At 39.2% G+C, this 27,682-nt stretch overlaps 1 protein-coding gene across 3 annotated transcripts in view; it reads right to left on the minus strand.

Moving 5' to 3' along the window:
* MCC (MCC regulator of Wnt signaling pathway) overlaps nt 1-27,682 on the minus strand; it is a 220,504-nt gene that overhangs the window by 150,152 nt on the left and 42,670 nt on the right. The window contains exon 1 of one of the 3 annotated variants that reach the window (XM_075488558.1): nt 13,280-13,895. The exons of the other annotated variants lie outside the window; for them this stretch is intronic. Within the exon in view, the coding sequence (XP_075344673.1) occupies nt 13,280-13,336 (57 nt within the window). The 5' untranslated portion in view covers nt 13,337-13,895. Of the gene's footprint in view, nt 1-13,279; nt 13,896-27,682 lie in introns of those variants that run through there. 3 annotated transcript variants of the gene reach the window in all.

Here is a 27,682-nt window from a genome sequence, read left to right on the forward strand (position 1 = left end):
CATGAGATCCACCTAGAGAAGCTGCTGATGTGTGGGCTGGATGAGCAGATAGTGAGGTGGACTGAAAATCAGTTGAATGGCCAGGCCCAACGAATGGTTATCAGTAGAACAAAGTCTGGTTGGAGGACAGTAAGTAGCAGTTACCCCAGAGTCCAATTACTGGGTCCAACACTGGTTCATATCTTCATTAATGATCTGGATGATCGGGCAGAGTGCACCCTCAGCAAGTCTGCAGATGACACCAAACTGGGAGGAGGGGTTGATACACCAGACAGTCGTGCTGCCAGCCAGAGGGACCTGGACAGGCTGGAGAAACGGGCTGACAGGAGCCTCATGCAGTTTAACAAGGAGAAGTGCAAAGTCCTGCACCTGGGGAGGAACAATCCCAGGCACCAGTACATGCTGGGGGCTGCCCAGCTGGAAAGCAGCTCTGCGGAAAAGGACCTGGGGGTCCTGGTGGACAGCAAATTGAATGTGGACCAGCAACATGTCCTTGTCCCAAAAAAGGTGAATGGTATTCGGGGCTGCATTAGGCAAATTATATCCAGCAGGTCAGGGGAGGAGATCCTTCCCCTCTACTCAGCACTGGTGAGGCCACACCTGGAGTGCTGGGTCCAGTGCTGGGCTCCTCAGTACAAGAGAGATATGGACACAATGGATAGAGTCCAGCAAAGGGCCACCAAGATGATGAAGGGACCGGAGCATCTCTCCTAGGAGGAAAGGCTGAGAGCTGGGACTGTCCAGCCTGGAGAAGAGAAGGCTCAGGGGGATCTCATCAATGTATATAAATACCTGAAGGGAGGGTGCAAAGAGGACGGAGCCAGGCTCTTTTCAGTGGTGCCCAGTGACAGGATCAGAGGCGATGGGCACAGACTGAGACACAGGAGGTTCCCTCTGAACATCAGGAAACACTTTGTCACTGTGATGGTGACCAAGCACTGGCACAGGTTGTCCAGAGAGGCTGTGGAGTCTCCCTCCTTGGAGATACTCAAAAGCCATCTGGGAATGGTCCTGGGCACCCAGCCCTAGGTGACCCCACTTAAGCAGGGGGTTGGACCAGATGACCTCCAGAGGTCCCTGCCAGCCTCAACTATTCTGTGATTCTGTAACGGAAACTGAAATCTCATTACTGAAGAATATTATCATGTAACATTCTGAATGAGATATGACACTTACCTATACCTCATTGGCATCTACTATTAGGTTTAAAACTGTTTAAATAAGACATAAAAAGAGATTCAGCATAACAAACAATACAAGAATATAGGAAGTTAAAGAAATTCTCACAGGAAAGGAGAAAACCTACTTTCATGAAAAGCAATTAGCATATTTATTTCCATTGCAGAAGGGGTAGGTATTGAAATTCAACTGCATGGAGTTTCATAAAGAATGATAATTATGGGTGTTCACAGATACTTAGCCCTGCAAGATGTGAGACAGAATCTGTACATTTTAAAAAGCATGAAAAAAATTTCTGTGTTTTGCAGAGATATCTCACAAAGGAACTAAATTAATACAGATCTCCATGCCATCATGGCTTGACTGTTATAAATCAATACACTTTTTTCTACTTTGCACCACAGGGAAGATATCCATCAGTGGGGAGCAGAAATAAAGAGATTCTATCCATTCTTAAAACCAGCATCTCATAAGACAAAAGAAAAACATCGTAGGCAATATTGTAACAATTGTTTTCCTTCACGTGTGGCAGTCATCTCAATATTGCTATCATACTGGTATCATTCACAGCAGTTAACTGACACATCATGCTACAGGCAGATACAAATTTTCCCTCAAAGATCTAATTTACTTACTGATTTCACTGAAAGAAACTGCATGCTTATTTAGCATGGGCCAGACCTTCCACCAGGTTAGTTATACCTGGCAGAACATTGACTTCCGGCACGCCAAGCATCATGAGAGAATAATTTGTTCCTACAGGAATCAGATTACAATATATAAAGAGAAAGAGCCAGCTGATGAACAGCTAGACAGACCACCATGAGTTTAAATAAAAAGAACCAAGTATGTCTGCAAATCAGTTTAAATAAAAAAGAACTACCTAAGTCAGTAAATCAGACAACAGCAGCATCGATAACTTGCAAAAATTATGCTGTACTATGCTATGCAAGCAAAAGGGAAAAAGAGATGAAGGGGCAGAAAAATTAACTTATCTCATGCAGATTTAGCAACAGCAAAGGACAGTCCTCAGCACACCATTCTTAAGTGGGTACCTGGTCTTTTCAGCAGATGACAATAACCACTTTGGTTTCTGTATGTGGCTGCAAAACCCATCCCAAGCACACTAGCCAGGCAGTCCAAGAAAGGATGATATAGCTGACGTGCCACTTGAAGAATGGTAGTATCAGCCCCAACTACAGGTAACAACAAACTAGATTCTACTACTTAATACCCAGCAACAGTTTAAGAGTAAGCAAGCTGTGTAATTTAGATAGGATGCAAAGTGCAAACAATTATCAAACTAGATGCATTCAGCCCTCTGAAGGATAACTCTTAATAGCAAATAAGAACAGTTTGGGGTAGGGTTATCTCAGCCTCTTGTAGATGAAGGTCAGATAACATAATGTCTTTGCAACAAATGATACATTTGGGCTTACAGTCTGCAAGCGATAGACTTAGCAAGATAGCCACCTGTGCAGTTTTGTGGGAATACCAGCTTCATCCAAACCTCTGTAAACATGGTTCAGAAGGGCACTGAGTCGTCAATGAAATAATTTTGGACTTATCACATAGCACGGTAATGATCTTATATTTCTCTGTCATCACAACCATGTATCATAGTTCTGTGTTGACAATTATAATTCCATCACTGCAACTAAATAATTTAGTGTTTTGGAAACATTTCAAAAAGTTGCTCTGGCAGATCAGAAACCAGAGGTGCTGTTACAATTCTAGCAAACACTGGAATATCCTCACATCCTAAAATATACATTTTAAAATGTATAAATAGCCTATTTTTAAAACAGTATCTCATTTCAGTTATCAGCAGATGGCCATTTTCCATAAGCCTGATGCAAATTTCTACTTTGTGATGTATTAGATTCTAGTGATACCCTGGTAACCTGCAATAAAATACAGCAACCACCTGCTGAAGCATTTCTAAAATTCTAGAAAGGTTACTGATGGTAATTTACAAAATTTAGCAGGCAATCAATAATACTACAAACAAACAGTTTTTAAAAAAAGAAGCATCATCATAGTTCGAAACCAACAGCTGACACTTAGAAGTGCTGGATTTACAATGTTAATACAAACATAATTCAAAGCCTTTGCACTAATGTATTAAAATGGATACTATAGCTGCATGATGTTTTTCCTCTGCACAGATGGGAAGCTTGCATATATTTCCTATACCCATGTATATTCAGGTCTAGTTTTTCCTTTCTAGGCTTCTTTTCCATTCTCCTCTATCCCCAACTCTTTGTTCCATAGCCCACAGCCAGGTCTCTCCCATACCCTTCCCAGCCACCCTCTCTCCCCAAACTCACAGGTCCCCATTCTCAACTCCCAGCACAGACCCCTTATAACACACCCAGCTGCCTGCCCAAGGAGTACTCGCAGTGACCTCTGCTACCCTCTCCTCCTATGCCCCCTCCTCACTTCGAGTCCTGGTTTCTCCTTCCAGCCCACCTTCCAGCCTCCTTTGTACCTGCCAGCCAGAGTCTACTCACCCTTGTGCCTCTTCCTGATTTCCAAGTCCAGCTCTTGTCCTTTACAACTTTTAATCAGAAAGCTTGATCTTCAGAAACTGACAAGGCTGGACTGGATGGGTAAGAGTGGGAATTCTCTGGACCCAGAAAAGAGCAGACATCTTCACACCTTGTCACAGTGACTCTAGCCCAACCCAAAAACCCATGGAAACAACTGTGGAAGACTTCCACTAATCTCTAAGGTAAAGCACACTCAGTGAAATCTTCACTGCGGAAGCTTTAGCTGCAGTAATCTAGACAAATCTTGTACTGAGACTTACAAACATTTTTGCCTCCTTCCCTGAATACCTTCACAAGAGTTAAAAAAAAAAAAAAAAATCACATAAATGCTAATGCCCTGGCAAATTCCAAGTTCTATTGCAAACCTGCATGGCAGCAGAAAGAATCACCAGATGGTCTTGTACTTTTAACATGAGGAAGCTTTGTCTGTTTCACTAGCTTCATTTGTGGAAACAAATGTAACATTTCGTCTGATAATTTTCCTAAGAAATTCAGCTTATGAAAGACTGCAATTTCAATGGTCAAAGTCTTGCAAAGCTAGAATGCAACAGGAGTTTACATTAGGAAGCAACCTTAATAGATGTCAGTATCAGTTCCACCTAAAAATATGAACTCTGTCTTACATTACAATAAACATTTTTAAAAAGCTTTATTATAAAGGTAAATTTTGGACCAAAATTTAGGAATTTCCTTAATGACTATACATATTTAACACACAAAGACAAACGTAGTATTTTAACAGGGTTAAATCTATTTCCATCTTATTTTGTTCAATGTTCTATATTTTAATAACAAAAAATGTGTTTATTATTACGGTAGCAGCCATTAATAATTAACTGTCCTTTATAACACCTTTTCATTTAGGTGAAAACAGTGGAACAACACAAGCACAAGCAAGCAATGACACACTCAAAGTAAAAAGTCCTTAAGATAGTAAGTAATGCCAGTAATTCTTCTGTGGTTGCACACTGATCACATTTTTATCTGCATTTAGAAATATTTAACTTTAAAACAGAGACATCTGGATATTGCAGAAAGAAACATCTGAACAAAGTCAAGTCATGTTTAAAAATAAACACAAATTTAAACACCACAAGCATTTCTGCTTCAATTTCAGGTTCACCTCCTAAAGCTAAATGTTTACATAATATTGTTTTAAAATATTTTGTATAATACAAGCTTGCACTGAGAGAAGTAGCTTTTTCAATGTGCATATCAAGACAGCAGTTCAACAGCATAGAGCAGCACTCCAAACAGAATTTCAGACCATGAAATGGAGAAGTGGACTGTGGATGACTTAATGCCACTGTGGAAACTGGTACCTGTTACCATGATTGCTTCCAGCCCACATAACATATCTGTAATGCCAGATTCTGAATTCTACCACAGCTCTTTGCTGACATCTGACTTTTCATTATAAGTATCTTGGGATCTTTAAGTGACTCAAATCATTATTAACTACGTTCATTCAAGTAAAGACCAGCAGTCCCATCACAGCTTAACCGTACTAACAATACAAAACAATCCTTAGTTTAGGGGAGTCAAGGCAGGTAAGACAAAGAAAAAGATATGCAGAGAAAAGCAGGGGGATTTACTCAGCATCAACACAAAGAGACACAGCCCAAGTCCCAAACAGATCTGGTGCCATCTCTATTCTGCCACCAAGGCCCCTCTTCAACCAAATTGCTGGTTTAATGTCTTACCTGAAAAAAAAAAAAAATGTCATCACAAATAACAATACTGAAAAATGGAGGGAAAATAAAACCAGTTGGGTCTTTTTTTCTCTAGAATTTTAGATATGAACTACATGCTTTCACAAGTTTTCACTTGAAAAAAAACGATACTACTCTAGTCAACTTTATGATCTAGGACAAAAATTCACATATAGGTGGGGTATATCCAAGCATACTGAAAAAGTAACTCTTTCTGTATTTCTTTAAATCTGTCAATTAATATTTTTCTTTCAATGACAAATTTTAATGTATTATTACAACAGAGTTGGAATATGTAAGCCAATTTCCAGAGTCTTAATGAATATTTCTATTCATTAGAGATGGTAAAAATCTAAATCTTCAGAAAATATAAATCATTCATGCAGAAAGTTCATTTATATGGCAAATCCTGACATGGGACTGACTAATGCAGACTGCTGCCAGTGTCAAAACACTATCTTTACCAGCACCAGATCCACACACCAAACCTCCGTTCTTCCATCACAGAGAAACTTTGAATTCAGAGATCATCACATTTCCCTACAGAGTACATAAGTTGGTATATTATTACTACATGTAACAGAAGAGCTCAAATAGGCTTTTCTATGCTACTTAGGAAGCAGAAATTCCCAGCACCAGTAAAACCTGCACCTAGAAATACTATACAATGTCATAAAGACAATAAAACTTAAACATAAGGAAAAAAACCAGAAGCAACAAGAACACATTTCCTTTCAAATAGTGTATCGAACTGCTCCGAGCTCCAGAACAAAAATACCTCATTACACCCTACCACAGCTGTCCAGTCCCATTACAAAGCCTCTCTCTGTGTCCCCTCTTCACACATACATACAGCATAGACACTTCTGCCTTTGCAAACATTAACTCTGCAATCTACAGATTCTCCTTTCAGAAGCTTTTCTTTATGTGTTCCTTTACAGACTACAAATCCATAGATTGCAGAGGAACACACAAAAATACCTCCTGAAGGGAGAGTCTTGCAATTGTTCCCACGCGGAGCCACATCCTGGTATGCCCAAGCCTGATCAAGGACAAAAATACATTTTTCTTTTCCAACACAGGTTGGAAGGGGAGGAGGGAAAGGATGACGATCTTTATCTCCAAAAATCTCTCAGGAATGAACTCTGGCTTTTTTATCTAAGAATAAAAACATCAAGTCTCTAAAAGCATTTAGAGGATCCAATACAGTGTTAATGTTACTTTCACTGCATACATTCGTCCTAACTGATTTTTCAGCCCATAAGGCATTTTTCAGACATGATTTTTTAGGAGCAAGGAATATTAAAATATCAGGCAGATAAGTTACATAATATTTGTCTTTTTTTCATTAGGAGGCTGCAGAAGAGCATTAGCTGAGCCGACAGTGTCTGGGCATTTTGACTAATCTTTCTATAGTGCTTCAATTTAATAACATCCAAGCCTGGAACACACTCTGTGCCTGATAAGCAGCTCACACAAATAAAATAAAAAAAGTCTTTGAAGTCACTACATTTTTTACACTGGAAATACCACGCACCAGTCACACTGTACATGCATTGATCATACCAGAGCCCTCTCAGCTCTACTATGGATTCACATTCATGTTTTAACTCACGTTCCTAAAATCAGCAGTCCAGGTCACTGGTAACATACCAGCAAACCTTCTAGTAAAAAACTGTAGATGTCAAAATGACTCCAGAAAAGCTGACCTTCCCCTTTCAAAGGATGCTTTCACCTATACAATTTAACATAAGATTTCAAAATAAGCTATAAAAATAAATTAGATTTTTTTGAAAGAGATAAATAATCTGTAGTAGGTCTACGAAATAGAGCAGAAGTGTATCCAATCTAAAAGCTGCATTCAGACTTGATGGTCACTATCCAGGAGCATGTCTGTTAAAGTTTCCCATTGAAATCTTTTCTTTAAATTAAGATAGATACATCAGTGTAACTGAGACACACAGTAACTATTTAAATTCTGTAATTATATTTCACATATACTGTCTCAACACCCCTCAAGACAACAGTATGGGAAAATGTCAGGTTTGCAAGGTTGACTAGTACTTCACAAAGCCCATTTGAACCAGGAAAGAGGAGAGTTCACACAAAGAAAATTTGCAAACTCCACCTTAACACCTCTGAAGCAATAAAGCTGAGAACATTCTTGTAAGGCTACAGGTGTAATTGCTACCACCAGATGAAAGTTTTATCCAGATCTCCACTAGAATCCATTTAAGAAAGCTTATCCTTAAGATACTTTGATCTAAGCTTACTGGGTTGCTCTGCTCACTTTTCTAAGACTTCTGCAGTTCACAAACACTGTTCACCTTTTTGGTTTGTCTACTGTTACCAAAGAAATTAGTTATGCAACTTTTTCAAGTTTAAAATAATTTAAAAATATGCCATGTTTAGCATTTGATAACCACATTCCACTCTGTTCTATTGCAAGGCTGCAATACTTTAAAGGATTGACAATAAGGATTTATTACACTTCCCAAAACATCTTCTGACCGGGGAAAACATATACCTTCTCTGGTGGCAAGACACAGTACACTCTTCTACATTACAAGCTGTATAAACCTTTGACACTGACAGCCAAGGCCAAGTCCAGTAGCAGAGACAGAACTGCAGTAGGAAATGGTGTTTACCTGCTCATGAGAAGTACTGGAAGTATACTGGCATGCTTGTTGCATAGCCAGAGACCATTCAGGAAGCAGATGCAATATTAGGGTGACATTTACTTGCTGAGCGTCTTAATGAGAAGACTACCAAACCCAGGAAGATAAAACAGAGAGACTGTCTGAGATTTAATCCTAGCCTTGAATGCATACAAAACCTGTTCCCCATTCCATCAGTGCTATTTCCTCACATGTAGGTACAGCGCGACCACAAGCTGACACTTGTTCTAAAAGAACAGACACACAAACTTGGGAAAGTACCTCAGGGTGGGGATTGCCATTTGTTGAACTTTTCCCTTGCCAGTGAGGCTTGGCCCAATATACCGCTCTTCTGCTGGTTACCCACCTCACCCCGCAGCTCCTCTCAGACTTACTCACTGGCCTTGTGTACACAACTTCAAGCCATGCAGCCCCTTTTCTTTCTGTAGTTCTTCTTTTACATCATTTTTCCCTCAAAGTGTAATTTCTCAGTGTAGCAGCAGTGAAACACAAATCTTAAAAGAAAGCGCGACACTGTCCTACCATAAAATTAGAAAAAAGTCACAATTTAAGCATTTCAAACTTGGCTCTCTCCTTACTTCTTCACATCTGGTATTACACATAGGATTTTGGCGAAACCCTTCTCATGAACTCACTATTCTGCTTCCTACACAAATACAAACTTTGAATCCTACCTTCACTTCCCTGCCTCAAAATTTTAAATACCCCACTGTTAAAATAAACAAACAAACAAGTTACTCATTTTCCCAACACAAATAGCCTATCTGTTTATTCCAGTCAGTGTGAAGGGTTAGCTGTTATCTAATGCTGCAAGCCACAACATTCACATCCTAAACACTTGACTTCCAAGCACAAAGAAAGAAGCAGAAGGTATAAAGTATGCACCTAAAGCAGCATGATATCTTCTAATTTTGCTATGCAGAAAAGAACATATCCTTTTTAGAAGTTATACACCATCACCTTATACAGCAAGTGCTAAAAGAATAGAATAAACAATTACATTATACAAATCATCTGCATCTAAAGTGCTGAATGTATTGCAATACTATAATATCAGCCCTTATCCCAGAACAAAATCTCTTAGGCATAGTCTTACCATCAGCAAATTCACAAGGCTCACTTTAATGAAAATTATATCTGAGAACATAATCTGGCTCTTAATCCAAGGATATAATTTAGCCCTTAAGTATACAACTGAGAAAAATATCATTAAGCTCAGTACTTGTATTTCCTTCATGTTCCTACGCTACTAATTTAAACTGTCCCAGAATTAGGCATGGGCATAACTGCTGACCACATTTAGCCCAACAGGTGTACTAGGTCAGACCACAGACCTCCCTACCTCAGCACACCATCTCAACAGTGGGTGGCCAGGGGAATGTACAAGAACAAAGCTCGTATGCAGTGATACCTCCGCAGAGTGCTGGGGCTTAAAGCCATCCAAGGCTCAGGGACTTGCTCAGTCAAAGGTGGTGTATTTGAATTTGGAAGAAGAAGAAGAAAATATAGATTAGACAATCCAGCTCTTTCTAGATGAACACCTCTTTCTGCAGAAAAACTGAATGAATATGTACAAAGCACATAAATTTTGATATAAAGTTTCATTTTTAACTATGTAAAAAAGTCTGTAATTGCAGTTTCTGTGCACTGAACTGTTTATCTGTACATGTTTTCAGTAACATTTGTGATGTTAGCTTTAAAAATATGACTTGTGATTACATTAAAGGTTTACAGTATTGTATGACTAAAAAATTGAAGGGATCCAAAGAGCATTTACCTCATTTGGGTATCATGTATTGCATACCAATCACACCTTCCTTGATCAAGCCTTCAAAAGCAAACTCTGCAAATCATGTTAAGCCATAATATTGACAGATGAAGGCACATTTCATAATAGTAGAACTGAGCATGGTTGGACACTGTTACTTATTTACAGAGGTACCAAAGGCTGTCGTAGATTCTCATGGAGTAAAGCAACAGTCATCTGCAAATTCTAGATTTTTTAGATTTGCCTCTCTTAATGTATCATAAATTAAAAAACCCCAAACCTAACACCACCACCAAGCAAACCTTGCTATGTAAGAACAATGCTTCTTCTACCTCTCTATGCAGTTACGACACACTGAATCTACCACGGAAACTGCACACTGGCTAATCCTTCTTTCTTTGGATAGAAGTAAGAGAAGATTGAAGGGACAGAAAAGCAGAAGAAATGGGGTAACATGTACTGATACATGTATCAATAAACAACAGCTTGAACTCTGGAGCTAGGGCACCACAGAGCATGAGTTTTGTAGAAGTCTGACTGACCTACAACAGAAATCAGGGTTTTTTTCTGCTTTCTGCATGACCTTTGGACAGGGGCAAGGGAAGTAAATAAAGACTATCAAGATCTCTGTTTACCTGGACAATAGTTTAGGAATAGCAAACATCAACCACACGCAAGTTTCTACAATCACACTGTGTCCTGAAAAAAAGATATGCTTTAATTTTTGCCCATTTCCCAAAGAGGGATGTAAATCTCAAGTAGAAAATTTCAATACAAATGGAATGAGTTGCAATAATTTCATTTTCTATTTTGTCTAATGCATCCATTCAAGACTGCATTTACTATATCTTCAGGGCTTTGTAGTTTTCCTGTTTATTTTAATAACAGTAGGTTCATGCCTAGAGCTCCATGTACTGAGATAAAGAGATCAAGGCACCTCCACCAAAACTCACTGTGCATCATGTGAATCATAGACTTTCGTGGTCTGTTATCATATTTGCCATTCAGACATATACACTGGTAGCAACCCACTGTAATGTGAAAATTTGAGCTGACTGTAGAGGTAGAGGTGCAGGTGAAAACACAGTAAGACAGCAGTCTTTTAATCAAATTCCTATTGTAGCCAGTTCCAAATTTTTCTGTTGTTTAAATGAATGTGATTCTACTGTCTTCCATTGATCGAAAATAAACACGGCATACAGAAGATATAGCCAGAAAGGAAGGAGAAGAGGGAGAGCATGACAAAGAGGTAGGAAACATAGATATATAAACCATATGTACAGCCTTTACCCAGGGCTTTCCATCTTCAATTACAGCAAGCAAAACAGTACGAGTCACCAATAGGAAAAGGCTAATATGAGCATACAAATTACAGGGAGTTTGTCGAGTAACTAAAGGTTAGAGGTGAACAACTAACTGTGTCTCAGAGTACTTACACATCTTCTCTCCTATGGGAGGTGGAATATGATGCTTCTGTAAGGCCTCCATGTTTCATTCAAAACACGCTCTTTTATCCAAAACCAATGCTGAAGCTGACCTGGCCCTTGAGTGACACAGGCTAAAGCACGCTCACGCAAGCAGCTCAAATTGCAAAGATGAAGACTAGCAGCAAAGAAATGATTAGCAGTTGAGAAAAGTCAGGAGTGTAAGATCTTCCTTGGTATGTCTGCAGTCAGAAAGGGGCCTATTTCTAACTCATCTGAAGCGCCAGAGTGCAAATGTAAATTAAGTATTAAAGTAAGCTCGTTGGAAAAAACAAACAAAAAAACCCAACAAAAATGTTGCATGGTGCACAGTCACAGGCTTCTTTCAATATTTCCCGTGTTAAAACATCAGAAGAAAAAGCTATTTCTGACAACAAAAGTCTTACTTTGTGGATGTGTGAAGTAAATTTGAATAGGTAATATTTCAAGGTAGCAGTGCTACCAGTAAATACTGCCTGCTCCAAGTAACAACCCAAGTATCAAATCTTTGCGACACTCCATGTTTTATGTGATCCTGCACAGTCTTGAAAATTAAATATTGAGGGGACGGAGAACAGTGATCAGCAGGCTATCAATACAACCGTAGCCAGAAAAAACATGGCGGACTCCTGCGAAAAGTAACCTGCGCTTTTATGCTGAGTTTATGAACTCCATTTATGCTGTGTTGCCAATACACAATTTCTAAGCAATCATTGGAAAAAGTAACACCGAGTTACTGAAATTGAACTCTTCTATACTTAAAGGAGGAACACATATGAAATTTCTTTCATAAGAACTGCCCAGTCACAAACCTACTGTTCCTCTTGCATGGCAGGGTACTGCACTTGCTTAGGTCTCACACATTTACTCTGCTTCCTCCCACACTGTTGTCCCCCTCACTAGCCTACTGATTTATTTTCCACTCTATACCTCAGTGTCTCCTTTCTCTGTACAATTAACTCCAGAAATTGTTACCTCTCTTCTATTCTGCCAAGCATATCTTATCTAATATTCCTAAAAAACCAAACATATTAAGTAAACAAAGGATATGTTACAGTAAAAGGTTTATCAAAGAAATGGGCAAAAGGGAATGAGAAGCATTTCTGTTCAACTGGGACAATAAAGACTGCAGATCCAATTTTCTACAAAATGACCTTAATCAAATGCTTGGGATTTCATAGCATAACTAAATTAGCAGTTCTCAGTAAAGCCCGTAAGGATGACATATCCAAGACATTTCAGTAACTGCCAAAATATGCAGTTAACTTCTAAAATATTTATTAAGCATTCGCATAACATCTGATATGGCTTTAATTTCAAATTTATTAAAAACACACACACACAATCATGTTATACAAGAACCAGACATACCCTGTAAGAACTATAAGAAATAACAGCTTACTATGGTTTCCAATGGAAAAGCAGAAAGTTTCCCATGGCTTGTTTTCTTTTAGGCAAGGAAGGAAAGTAACCTAATTCATCTAATGTAAAGAAACAATATCACCTTGGCTAAATACAAGCAAAGACAACTTCTGCCAATGTTGCTGTCTTACCAATAAATATTTGTCATCTTCGACTCACCCCACTTCCCTCCTAAATTAGTCACCATCTGCTTAATCTCAACTGAGATCTCCATATTTCCCCTACTGCAAAGATGAATGTTGGGTATAAACACAGCTCTTGGGAGGCAAGGGAATCTTTGCTGCAGGATAACAGGAAAAATGTCTCTACATGGTTACAATCATTTGCTTTTCACCACTTATTCAGAGTAAAGCAGCAAAAAAGTTCAGGTCATTTCCTGACTGGCACAGCAAGTTATAGCAAGATACACATTCTATTAATTTTTAATTGCATTGCTTGCAGACTGAAAGCCCAAAAGGGGAGCGTTCCTTTTTAAAGCATAAAGAAGGTCACTGAAACTGCTTACCTCACTCAGCTCTGCAGGGGAGTCATTTCCATATTTCATAGCAACTCCAGAATTCATGATTAGACTTCTCAGGGCTTGACGATTTCTGCAGATTTTAATGCTTCGAAGCTTTGTTCAACTGATTCAATACTTTCTTCTCCAAAATTTTTCCGTCTTACACATTTCGCTCTAGACAGCCATTTTTACTCCACATTGATAGTTTAAATTAACGATGCAAGATCTTCTAAAAGAGCCAAACTGGTTTTGACTTTAATGACAATCCATTGCTGCGAGAGACTTGTTAATACTGTGAAGTGTTCAGAGAATGCAGGGAAGGAACTGCTTGCCAGGATCCCAGGGCTGTCTTAGTCCGTCTGCAAGTCGTGCTTCATCTCTGCTGTCTGTTTTACGCTGCTCTTTTCCACAACTCTGTTTAAGGGCATCTCCCAATGCCGCTTAACGCACTCAGAAGAATTCGGTGAGCTTCATACAAGTTCACAGAGAAATTAAAAGGAGAGTGCTGCTACAGTCTTCCGTGTTTGGGGAGGGAGAAGGGAAAAGAGAAGAAAGCTCCCCTCCCCGAGACAAACCAATGCTGCACTTCACGCTAAGGTTTCTCCTGCCAGTGAGCCTGGAGTTTAAGTGGTTTATGATCAAACACAGCTGTCTTGCTGCTGGCTAAAGGGTGCATGGAAGGGGCGGTACTAAAAGGAGAGTGCAAGTGGGAGGGAGAGCGCTACAGAGAGTTCATTTTGGAATTACAGGCATCTTTCCAGCTTTCTGCATACTAATTACTATACACAAAACTATAAAGCTAAGTAACAGGAAATGCCACCTGGATAACAATAAATTGGATTCCTATTTCCCAAATCCCATGTGCAATTAAGTAAGGAAAGTTGGGGCGCTTTAGGGGGTGGGGGTTGTAATGATTTCAAAAGGTCACAGTAAGCCCAAAACCACCATTAGAAAGCTGCAGATTTTACGTAACACCCTGACATTTTACAGAGACTTCGGGGAGATGCTACTGGAAGAAGGGGAGAAAAAAGCATTTGCTTTCAACATTCAACTAATAATCTAGAAAAATCCTTAACAAGCTGGATTTGTGGACATGCTGCACCCATTGCAAGAACCAACAACCTCCTTTCCCCTTCCCTCCATCCCCTAAAATACAGTGACAGCCCCACATGCTTTGTGATGCTGGTTTATGACGTACTTTTGCAGTTCGAAGTAGGAAATACCATACTCTGCAGCTGAAATTTACTTGGTCATCTTAATGCAATGTATTATTAAAGTGTCAACTGAGATCAGAAAAAAAAGCATGAGAAACAGGCATAAATGCTATACAAGCTGTGGCACAATTCTTGCACCCTGGCTAAAACATTTACACGGGAAACAATACTCTCCAAGAGCAACATTTTGAAAATCATCTTGTGGTATTTTTTTATCCTCTGTTAATCACAGATTAATATCAGTATGCAGACATAGGGATAACTCATCCAAATGACAATACAGAAAGTGCATTAAGAACAAGAACCAAGATAAACACATATATATCTCTCTCTGATACTAAAAAGCAGCAGCACTTTCTGGGTCCCTGTCCTTCCTCTGTGTCCAGCATTAGGAACTGCAACTCTCCTCTGGCTCAGGGGGTACAGGGAACACCACAATCTCTTTACAAGACTTTTTACTTTCATCCTCCAGGTCTATTTCCCAGCCTTTCCTTTCTCTTTTCTGTATTTTTCCTATTCCCCACTTTGCTTTCTAGTAGTCCATACTTTTGCATTTCCCTTCCTCTTTTCATGCCCACCTTGCATTGCCTCCATTCTTCATTATTTTCCTCCTTGAGAGCATCATCCCTGTCTCACCTTTGCATTCAGTTCTGTCTCTACGTTTAGTGCTTCTCTGTATATTCCTCCTTACTCATCTGCTTTGTTCCCGTTTATCGCCCCTCAGATCCCGGCAACGGGCTGCACTGCTCTCTGCTGGCAGACGGCTGTTGTCTCAGCCACAGCCAGCAGCCCAGTGCCACGCTGGGCAACCTGTGCATTCCCCCTCCCTCCAGTGGGTAGGAAGCCAGGAAGATGCCCTCCTGCAGCCCTCCGGACGGCAGACTGCAGTATGGAACAGTATATCCACGGCAGTTTTGTACACTGATTTCCTGTGCATTAAAATGTGATTAACAGTGTTTTATACCCAGGAACAAAGGTACTGTATAATGACTTACCTCATTTCTCATACATGAGAAAAAAGAAAACTTCAGTTCAAAAATTCCTGCAGCTGACACAGTACATTTCAAAATGTTTTATCTTTTCCAAGTTAAGCTTTCACAAATGGGACGGTGACAAAGTTTGTGTATTTTGCATCACTACCCCTAGCAACTTTTATATTCCCTCTTATAAACCGCTTAGAATCTGCTCTGGTCTGATCTTTGTCCAGTTCCGTCACATGTATCACAAGGTCACCAAGACAGGGATGAGCCTCAGAATTACTTAAGAATAAAGTTCTAAGGTTTTCCTTTTCTAAAGGAAAGGCCATATTAATTATGACTTCAATATACTGCATTTCCCATACTATAACCCTATACTGCCAAATACTTCCCAGCTGACTATAAACAGGCATTCTGAAATTAAAAGTTTTTATTTGCTTTCCTCACTCACCATTGTTGTCCATTCCTGGCAGACTAGCCATCTGACAGACCAGAGCACATGGCACTACAGATGCATCCCAAGCATAATGGTGCTTGGAGGACACTTGAGAAACTGAACTAGATCCACGCCGTTCTGTACCTATATACTGCACAGGATTTTTTTCTGCCTCTTTCCTACTCCATACAGTAACATGGTGGAAAGAGACAGAGATACTGACTGAACAAAGTTTATTTAAAATTTAAAAATTAATAGTAACTCGTGCAAATTAATGAAACAGTTAAACCAAACTCTGATAAAAAGGTATTTTACTTTAACCCCAGCTGACTCCCATTGCAATCTCTGCATGCTTGCACTGAGTGGTACGGGATTACACATTTCTCAGTTGGAAAGCTGTTACTTTTAACTAACCCATAAGTATTGGCACTGCTTGTTTCAGTGTCCTTATAAACTTTGCAGGCATTTCTTTATCATGGAGGGCTAGCTAAGAATAAATGTAATCAATCTTCTAAAATAGTTACTATTATATCACATTTTTTAAATATTCAGCAGCATCAAGAACATATTCTGAATACCAGAAGATGTAGAACTTGTTCTTCTGTGAAATGTCATACTATCTAGCATCTCTCTGAGTCCATTTACTAACTGAATGAAAACATTACATTACAAAATTAAATTCCCAGATAGACCTGAACAATTGTCTCCAGGCAGTTCCACCGTTTTCAAATACATGTAAGTGACCTAATACAGTAGCAGGGTACTAAGAACTTTGTTGAAGCCGAAGTATATTTTCCCATTGGCTTGTGCCAAAGGCAGGCTGCAAAGAAGACAAAGGAAAATCTCAAGTATGCCAATTTTGCATTGCCAGGAAAAGAACAGAGCGCCCTGTGATCCAGCGAGAGAGAGAGGTGCCCGTCGGACTCAGTCCCTCTCTGTTTCTGTTTGGTGGCTGTTTGTTCTCTTTCTCCCTGACCCAGTTCCTTGCCTAGGATAGCGACGCTCCCTTGCCCTCAACCTTGTGCCCGTCTTCTTTTTTAGCCTCTACAGTCAGGGAGGGGGTTGGGACGGGAATGGGAAGATGAATCTCTTAACCTACAGATGTACATTTCTTAGCCCAAGAGGACATGGTCTCAGTGGATGCCTCAGTGTGTACTATGATACAAACAAGAAGGGGGAAACAAGAAGCTGGACGAACATGACTGTCACCGAGGCTTTCCGAAACAACATCCACCGAACGTGTTCTGTCAAGACAGAGCCACTGGCCTGGGCTTCCGCTCAATCTCAGTGCATTCTGATCAATTACGGCTTTCTGTACCTCTAAAGCACTCATGATCCATACTGCTTGTAGGTAAGTGCATTTGCACTGACAGATTCTTCCCAAGATAATTTCACAATTATCCAGTAACAACCATTAGTGTGGCCAGTTTGCTGATTGTTGATCCAATAATCCTATGGCCACTCTATTCCATTTGTGTGCTCTTATTAAACACTGACATGTATCCGAAATTCACTGAGGAGTCTACCTTTTGATTGTGTCTGAATAATCATTTAATAAGATTTACTCTGTCACCTGGAGTAAAAGATTCTTTTGGGACAAGATACAACTCTCTTGCCCTTGTCACCTTTACTTTTGAAACTGCCACAGAATATGGAAAAAATTAGCACTGTAGTTATTTCACAAGGCTTCTCCCTCATAATATGTCTCAGTAATTACAATACTCTGTTTCTTAACAGTTATTGGAACAGGTGTGACAATTGCCACATATGAATGTTCCTTCCTTGTTTTGACAGCTGCAGAGTAAAAACTACAGCATAAAAGCAATTATCTATTAAATATGTATGTATCACATATTCTTCAGCATAGCATGTACCACTTTCTCAGAAGCAGTTTCACTCCGCATACAACATGCACAATTAGCTAATCACAATTCCAGGATGTATGAAATAAGGCCTTCTTGGTTGGTTCTGTTTAATTAGCTCTGTAATTGAAATGCAACTAATTGAAGTCCACTGAGCATTTAGTTTGTGTTTGTTTGTTTCAATATCATCTCTACAGTCAGAGCAGCACCCTGCACAATCCCACACACAAATAAATTACACCTTCAAATATTGCAAATCTTCTACACGTAATTCAAGGACAACATGTTTTTGTTCTCACTCTGGCACAAAATACACAGGTGTAGTGCCAAAGTCTAAATTTCCATGGACAAAGTAGTAGCACTCAGAAGGTTAGCATGAAGGCTAAACTTGGAAGCAGAAATTCAATACAGTAGTTGGATAATGTTGCAGAAAATTCTTTATTCAATAGCACTAATGCACTATGATTTAAAAGGGAGAGGCTGAAAGGGATGGTAAGTTCTTCTTGATGCAAACTGTCCTCATTAATGCTAGTGAAGGTTATGCACCTAGGTTGAGAGAAAAAAATCCAACTCATTTGAAACAATTGCAAGTAACCTTATACTGAAGAATGAAGCACTCTCTCTGAAGAAAACACATGCAAACTTTTCTTCTTTCCTTCAATCACACCATCTCGATTAGTCTAAAACAGATAACATGTCTAGAATAATGTAATTTCCAAATAGCACTTCAATCAGCTGTTCTCACCTGTTCACCCTTCCTCAAATAATTAATCCACTTAAAAAGTCATGTCCTTGACCTGACCAGTCTCCCTGGGAGTTCACATTTGATCCCTTTTTCCATCCTCCAGTATTTCATGCCATGAAGCCACTCACCAACCTGTCAAACAGCCACTCTCATTTTCTGTCATTTCGTCCAAAGTCAACACATTCATTTTGATTCCCTCTTACCCCACAGAGGCTTAGCATCAGCTCAGGACAAGAGAAGGACCAGGGAGTCAACGTGTGCCTGTTATTTGCGTTAGAGACTTGTCTGTGAGGAGAACAGGGAGAGACGGTAGCAATTTCTATGCTCCTTTCATGTTGCAGACACCTAATTATCATCAGTGTTCATTTGCTCCTTGCTTAAAAACACAAACAATGCCATTCTGTAAACTACAATTCATGGCATGGTACTTCTGCTTAGCTTCCCTTCACTGTCCAGCATTCCCTCAGTTCAGTCATGCATTTCTCCAGTTATTAACCACAAGGTAAATTCACTCATTTCCAGTCCCTACAATCTTGGTAGTCATTCTGATTTAACTTATCTAGATACAGCCTGTGGTTTTGCATACTTATTTGCACTAAAAATATGACCACTCTTAGTAAAATGCCTGTGGATTAATCCTACCTTTAAGATGCCTACTCTTCTACTTCATCAGAACTTGTATTCCCTCATGTTTATCAGTTGTGAACTGAATCTCTTTCAAAAATTCCCACTTTCATAAGAAAGATCTGCCAGGACTCCCCTGCTAAGTCTCTGCTATTTTTCCCAGTCCCTGATAGTGAGGTTTCCTCATTTACATTCTCTCCTTACTTGTAAACTCTCTTAGTTTTCTATCTTGTCCTTCATACACTCTCATTTCCAGTTCCAGTCCCCACTCCACAGTCATGATCTTGTCTCTGCAAACATTCAGCAACCCAATTCATCAGCTGCCCACTTCTCTGTTACTCCTGAACTCTTCCAAGACATCTATGTGTGGTCAGCCTGTAATTATTTTCCCTAATTATAAGATTTCTCTCCACTCTGACTTCCATTACTACTGGCATATTGAACACACAACTCCCTGACCTGGATCAGTGACCATGTAAGTGCCCACAGTGACACGAAGAAGGGGGAGGGATCCTGGCCACTGGTTTACATCAGAGCTGTACTTGGACGCTTCACCCCCCACCTAGCCAAGCAGTCCATTTCGCCATCTGTGGTAAAGATCTCTTCTGAACGTTTAACAGATGAACTGATGGATTCTTTCTGACTACATGTATATATATATATATACACACATATATATACGTATTTGTGTATACGTAGTGTGTGACGCTTGTACATATACTACACATACTTGCACAAACAAGTATACACATATATATACACTCATATTACATACATGTGTGTACACACACTTATCTATACAAATGTACATATATATATATGTATTCGAAAGTTTGGATTCACTGAAATGCTCCATTTGAAACATTTTCAATCAGATGAATTCTGGCAAATGCAAGGCAGGTGTCCAACAGATCCCTACTTCAGGCTCTACAAGACTTTTTGGCTGGCATGAGCATTTAAATAACAAGAGAATCAACTTGACTGAGCACTTATGGGGTTTGGGGAGCTTTCATTTTGGCAGAAATTATAACAAAAATTACTTCAACAATGATGTGAGCTGAAATGATACATATAAACCCTCTGGTGAATCAACCCCCCTAGCTTTCAACCAGATCTATTTTACTATCAACAAATTTAAGATTATTGTAATTGAATTCCTACGGCCCTCATGTGAAGTTTATTTTATTTGCTATCTCCCTTGGATGCATAGTTTAGTGGCTGCTCAATAAGATCAGAAAGTTAGTCTACAGATCACTTCTCAACTCCCTAACTATTTACTATCCAGTAAATATGAGTATTTCTTTATTTTTCTAAAGGTCTGTGGTTTTTTTCTCTCCCTGGATAGCTAAATATAAAATCCAAGCTCTCTATTCTAACCACCTGTCTGGTCTATAAAATTCAGGTTTTTTGCCCTTCTAACTTCTTTGCCATGTATCTTTTCAATCTTTCCAGTGACTTTTTCCTATACATCTTCCCACATTTAAGCTTCTCATCATAATCTTCAAGACTGCCTTACCTCTGCCTCACTCATTTCTACTTCAGCCTTCATATCTGTCAGTTTCATTTTACATTGGGAGGGACAGCAAACAACCCTGCTTCAGCATTTATAGTATCTCTGACTTTCTTGTATGGTCTGCTTGGTTCTACAACCCAGGACCTATTTACACTTTTCTCAAGCCACTTACACGTACTTCAGGTTTATGAAACACGATTACAAAGCTAAAACCTTCTTTACTTTCAGGCCTCATCTGGATAGTCCCTTACTTCATTAAGTTTAGAAATTACTTGCTAAATATTTCTAGTGTTTACTCTCAGATAAGAGTCTATCAACCAACTAAACCAAAGCAAATAAACAAAACCATGTCTTAAAAAAAAAAAAAAGTCTTGTTTGTTCTGTCTTCACAATTTAGAAGCCTGGCACAAGACATTTCATCATTACAAATAAACAGCTGGGACCCCTGTAGGTGCTACAGAAACAAAGACTTTTCCCTCCTTTTCTATAATGCATACCAGACGATCAATATTCATGTAAAAATTAGATTCAACCAATAATATGCACTTAAAATCTCTTTAAAAATTCATAGGGTAGAAAGATTAAATGTCTTTTTCTCCAGTCCCTAAAATTATAGCTTCAAGTAGGTAAAGTAATAGAAAACTCAGTGTAGGAAACAGAGATGGCTATTCAGCTTAAAGGCAGAAACCTCACTTGGGTACATCAGTGGGGTTCTTATTTCAGTATGAACCCTTCACAGAACAGACACTGCCCTTCCTGAAACTCAAAATTTACTCTGATTGCTTCCTACCATGATCAAAAGTGGAGTTTACCAATACACTGCAACATAGCTATTATCATAATCTTTCTCCCAGCTGAGAAGTGATAATGTGGTTTTCTAGCCCAAAATGAAGCAAACATGCTGAAACAGTTCTTCACAAAAAGTAGAAACAGTAAGCACAAGAGAGCGTCTGTGCAGAAGTACTCACCTCCCATTTTCTCTGCAGTGGCACCAAAATAGTCCCCCAAAACCGCTTTGCTGACAACGACATATTCATTTTTAAAAACCCCAGAACATAAAGAGAAGCAGGGAGTTTGAACAGTGGCAGCATCCTGCGCTGCCTCAGGTCAGTGTCCCAGACCTGACAGTGACAGAGAAACAATTCCAGGGAGCAGGAGCATCTTGACGAATTTAACCATGGCACTGACAGGCTCCTATGAAACCCCTGCCTTGTCTCGCTTGGTTGGCAGGATGACGGTTGATTACCCCATTATAACTGAACTAGCACTGAACTGCAAAAGGACTCAGAGTCCATTTTCGACTGTGGACTGTGGTTAAGATTTTCACTTCATTATCAAAATTCCTGTGTATCGTGTAACCAAAACATAAGGGTTTAGTATGTGTGTAGAAGGGGAGGGGGAATAAGTCTTCTCATCTTTTTAATAAATGAGGATTCACAGAAGCTCAGCATTGCCAACTGCAACTATGTCAGGTGAACAGTTCACACTCAGAGAACAGACAGAAAAGCTAGAAAGGCAGAAGACCCTGTGACAAGAGCTACGTGGTAATCTTTCTGGCACACCAGAATCCAGGAGGTTAATACTGCTTCAACAGACTAATCCTGGGCCTCAGGCTCAGCTTACCACTGCCAAGCGAGGCAATAATATTAATACCATATTCATTATAGCTGTGTGCAGTGGTGCTGGCCCAACGTACCAGGTGAATTGCCCTTCATTTCAGACAACTGGAAAAAGAAAGTTTGGAAAAGTAAAAATATCTGAACACCTGCACTGGAGCCAGAGCTCCCTTGCCTACAGCAAACAAAATCGGATGCGTAAAGACAATTTCTAAGCAATGAGGGGGGGGAAGATACAAAGTCCTTGCAACTAAGTTAAATTAGAAGTTTTGAAACTTCGTCCGTAGACCTTCCAAACATCTACTTACACACATTTGTTAAGACCCCCTTTTCTATAGCACCTGATTGCCACACACCAGTTCCCGTCATCCAGTTACAACTACAGCGCTGGGTCAAAACCCATCGTTCTGTGCACTTCACCTTTGTTATATGCTTGTAAGAGATATTGTTCAACTGTCACATAAAAGATCCAATTAAAAGCCTCAGTCAAAAGGATCTGTTAAAAGGCTGCCTGAACAAATGTGCCCTGTGCTGACACCCATCCCATTGTGCTGTATTGTCTGCAGATGAAAATAGTGACAGAATTCCTAAAAAAAAAAAAAAAAAAAAAAAAACCTCAGCATATATGCTAATGAAAGGAATTTTCACAAGAGTTTATAACTTGCCTTTTGCTCACCTCTGTCTGTTACGATCCATTAAGTTCAAAAGACAGAAAAATGACATTTCATATAAAATAGAGGAGTCCTGGCTCACCTAATCCATAATGTCCATTTTAATTTATAAGAGAAAAATGAATAACTGAGTACTGTTAGAGGGCTATGGAAGCCAGGACTGTATAAACACAATGCATAATCATATTACACCTGATGCCTGCTTCAGACAAACAAACTCCATTACAATGCTGGCTTGAAATCAAAGACAAACAGCAAACAGCTTCCCACATCCCTAAACATAAAAGTCTGTCAGAAAAAACTGCCTTTGTGCCTGCTTTCTGACAAGCCAAGCCTCCTGAATCTATATTCCAATAATCAGTTCTTGCTTTAATGGAATTCTTGGATTCTATTTTTAGCCTGGCAGAAAGGAAACGATGCCTAGTTTGGAAGCGAAGGCACAAAAGGCAAGGTTTTCTTGGGCACAAATCTTTTATTGTTTTATTTATTATAGACAGTAAAGTCTACTGTCCACGCCTTCTTCAACTTCAGGCCTTCCTACCTACTAGGGTTCCAGCTAAAGGAATCATCAGGCTACACTTTTACAGTAATAGCTTTTATTAGCAAGAAAAAGAAATTGTAATACAAGTTGCATGTAGGACATGGAAAACAAATGGCTGCAAGGGGAGGAAAGGAAGAGAGTCAGCTCCTGTGGTTTACTGTAATAGTATGCACTTGTTCCTGAATACAGAACAGACTCCCCAACAAAATAACTTAGGAAAAATCAACCCGTGCACAGGTAACTGAATTCTGACATATCCTACAAAGTGGCAATAGCACTGAATAAATTCCTTGAAAAACACAAAATCTAAGTGTTTCTTATCCACACTAGCCTCATGCAGAGGGACTAGAAAGGCATTACTCTCTTCCATCCAAAAAGATGTGCCTTGAGAGCATGGGATACCTGATGCTTTGGAGCCAAATTTCTCTGTCTATAAGGGAAGGCGTGGGGAAGCTGAAGGAGCAGAGCTTCCCAAACCAGGGAACAAACAAGCTTAATTTAAAAACAGGGAAGATTTGGAGAGAGGGGGGAGAAGACAAAGGGGCAGACTTTGCAAGAAAAGGACATACCAATATCACTGAGTTATAAAGCCATAAAAACTTTAGAAATTAAATGAGACACTTTACAGTAGGTTCTCATTAACAGGGACACGAAACAAAAGTACCCTACAAACCAACCATGGAATTACCTTTCACAGTACAGTTCTGTCTTCAGAATTCCTTGATACGTTCCCTTAAAAGATCAATTCTCAAAAGAAATACCTGTGTGATTTCAATAAAACTCACATTTAATTTACAGCTGATGGCTACAAAATTAAAGAATAGAGAAAGTGGTTCATATTTAGGGTAGCTTAAGAGTATACCTAGATTGCCACAAATCTCTATGAAGCCCTTTTTTCCCCATCCCCTACAAAAGTATTTTTGCTTTCTTTGGCAATCAGACAGTTCTTCCTGTTTTTAAGGAGTCAATTTTAAGATCTACATTTACTAGCTTAGTTAAAATGAGCCAAACACATAGCTTAGAAAAATTACAGTACACATATGAGGTTTACAGCTTCTTGGTGTAAGTGCCATGGGATTTTTAAGCGATATAATTTTTACTCTCTCAACACACTAACATTACAGTGACTTGTGCCAAATAAAAACTTATGCATATAAGATGGACAAGCAGACATCTGTTATCCGCAGATAATCAGATCATATCAGTCTTTGTAAGGAAAGACTGTTGGTTATATAGATACATCCCCTGCTAGTCACACAGCAAAGGACACTAGGAATATCAGCTGGCTATCTTACATCCAAACTGGGAGGTAAGGTAGGAAGTAACAGAATAATTGATGTATTGTCAAAGGGTCTGAAGTGCTGGAGAAAGGCCCAGACAAAGAGATTAAATTCAGCATTTTGAATTTCATCACAGAATGTCATATGTGAATATAGGCAAATACCAAGCATCTCTATAATATTCTTGTGTTAAAGTACTAAGCACATTTTATAACATTAAGGCCTTGCAAGAAATCATTATATGCTCAGTAACATGACAGTAGCACAGAATTTACATGCGGATCACTTAATTTACATTTACATGCATCTCAGAGCACACAAATGGTTATTGTGAGTCAGGATGAAACAGCCCATTAATGCTGTTTCAAGCAGTTATCCAGAACCAGCTGCACTACAGTCTGACATAAATGTAAACCCAATGATAAAATTAAGTGTGCTCTTTTATACCCAAAAGCTATTCATATAAATAGGCCACAGCAAGTTAGGTTTGCGTGATTATGGAGCAGATCATCTAGGTAGGAAAGGAAAAGCCACCTGTCCCTGAAAAATGTAATAGTGACTTTTGGAATTTTATCACTCAGTATAAACTATGTCAACTAAAAAGAATAGCTTTCTCAAAACAATGGTTCTGTCTGTCATAACTTGCAGATCAATGCTCTTAAGGAGGAAAAATTAGCAATGCAAACATTCACTGAGTCTGACTAACAAAGAGGTATCACAGTAAGAATATCTGTTTTCAGAGAACATGACACTTCCTAAGACAAAGACATTAAATTCTCATCTGCTAGTGATCATGCTGAGAAACTAATGCTAATACAACTACATATTGCTTTGCTATGAATATTTTCAGTATGCCTTCGTATTTTATAAACTTTTGGTTTGTGTACCCAACAGAGATGATATCTGCATTTGGCACAGAAAGACCACAGTCAGAACTAAATTCGGTTTAGTCACCTTAATTCTGCCGGACAGAAATCATACCTTGTCACACAGACACACAATCAAAACAGTCTATTCCCAAGCTCAACAAAGTTTTTACTGCCTCCAAATGAGGTACACACACGTGCAAATCAGACAGAAACAGCTGAGGAAGAGCATATACCAGAGCAGTTACAAGAAGATGCATTAAGAATCTTGTTGCATTAGCTTTCTGTTTTGTTCTTGATAGAGACATTCCAAAACCAGCTCCCCTTAAGATGAGAAGTAAGTGCAGATTTGGCAGGTGGAGCAATCTGCGCCAATGCCCTCCTACCTAGACACATCCATCTTGCATTGACAGCCCTGCACAAGATAAAGCAGGATTATGCCTGCTTAGTCATTGGCAACAAGAAGATGCTGTAGGAAGCAATGCTGGCAACTCTGTAAATATGCCCTTCTCTCTAAGTTAGTAAGAACAACCACATCTGTGGCACTTGCATGGCTGCTTTGAGGAGGAAATAGCAACACGGGCTTCTGTGGTCATGAAGTGGTCACGTGGTCATGAAGAAATCCTACCACACTCTATTCTCAAAAATACAGCTGTACTCTTCCCCTCTGCAAGTCAACCATATCCTCATCAAATCTTTCTAAATGTTTTCAACCAAAAGAGCTCTGGCAGGGGAGGTGCAGTCAAGGAGCTTTCAATATAGCTGGAGTGTCTTTGGAAGGAAAAATCAGAGATTAAAGGATCCTGGATCACACCAGTCCCGGGACTGGATAGTTAAAAAAACCCCATATATCAACGTATTTGGGGTCACATTTTAAAAACGCAAGATCTTTGTGCAGAGTCTTTCTCAGCAAACCAGCGTTATTTACAGCTAGAAGAGCAGAGATATGAGACCATATCATCATGGCAAATGAAACAATCCCAACTGGTTTTACTTATGTCAATGTAGCTACTTGTGACAACAAATACATTCCTCTTAAACCAACACTGAATTAAGGCAACATAAACTAACAGTAAGCACACAGACATGTATTAGCATTTATATGCACACATTCTACTAAAAAAAAAAAAATCAAGTTAATCTAGTCTATTTTAATCATGTGCAAGGAGAATATGAAAAGGGAATGAAACATCTCCAAATTTTATTGCTTCAGCTTATTAAACTTCACTGGAATTCTAATGTGAAATATGTCTATCATATTGAGATGCTACCCCGTGCGATATTTTCAGAGAACAGCAATACTTAGCTCCTACAACAGAGTGCTATCCCTCCCGATAGCACCGCAGGGAATACATCAAGATCGCATGGCCGCCTGGGAAGTGGACAGAAGTGACACCACACAAATCAGCTATTTCACTACAGTTATATGCCTCTCCACATTAGTGATCCTTGTCCAACTTTAAAGATTCATGTACGAATAAAAAACAACTCCCAAACATGCACACGCCCAAAGAAATCCTTTGAAATGCTTGAATTCTTTTCTATTCATGAAGCATATTTAAATAATTTACATCCCAGTGCAATACAAACCAAGCTCATAACTGATTACATTTGGAACACATACAGGGGATACCATCAGAGTTATTTTCTGCAGTATTTAACCTCCTGGCACGAACAGGTACATCATCAGTAAGTGGTGACAGGTCACATTAAAGGTTAATACGTTAGTCACAAATATTGGTACCAAGGTGAAGAGCTATAAAGAGAAACGTGTTCTTACTATTTAGGTGTAAAAATGTGAACCTGAAAAATGCTGAAAGAGTTACGCACCCTAGAAAGACTACAGAATAAATTATTCAGGTAAAACAAAAGCTGAATCACATGTCTTAATAAACCAAAACATAGCAAAATGACGTGAAGTGAACAGATAAAAACATATGCAATGAGTATGAATAGTTAAATTTCAAACAGCACTTTTTTAAAAATTGCATCGCTCCTGTGAAGGAACAGGAATAATGCTTCAGAGCAGGTATTATGTTTTTATAAAGCTCTGTAGAGCTGTAC

Source organism: Mycteria americana, chromosome Z (assembly GCF_035582795.1).
Source record: "Mycteria americana isolate JAX WOST 10 ecotype Jacksonville Zoo and Gardens chromosome Z, USCA_MyAme_1.0, whole genome shotgun sequence".
NCBI classification, from domain to species: domain Eukaryota; kingdom Metazoa; phylum Chordata; class Aves; order Ciconiiformes; family Ciconiidae; genus Mycteria; species Mycteria americana.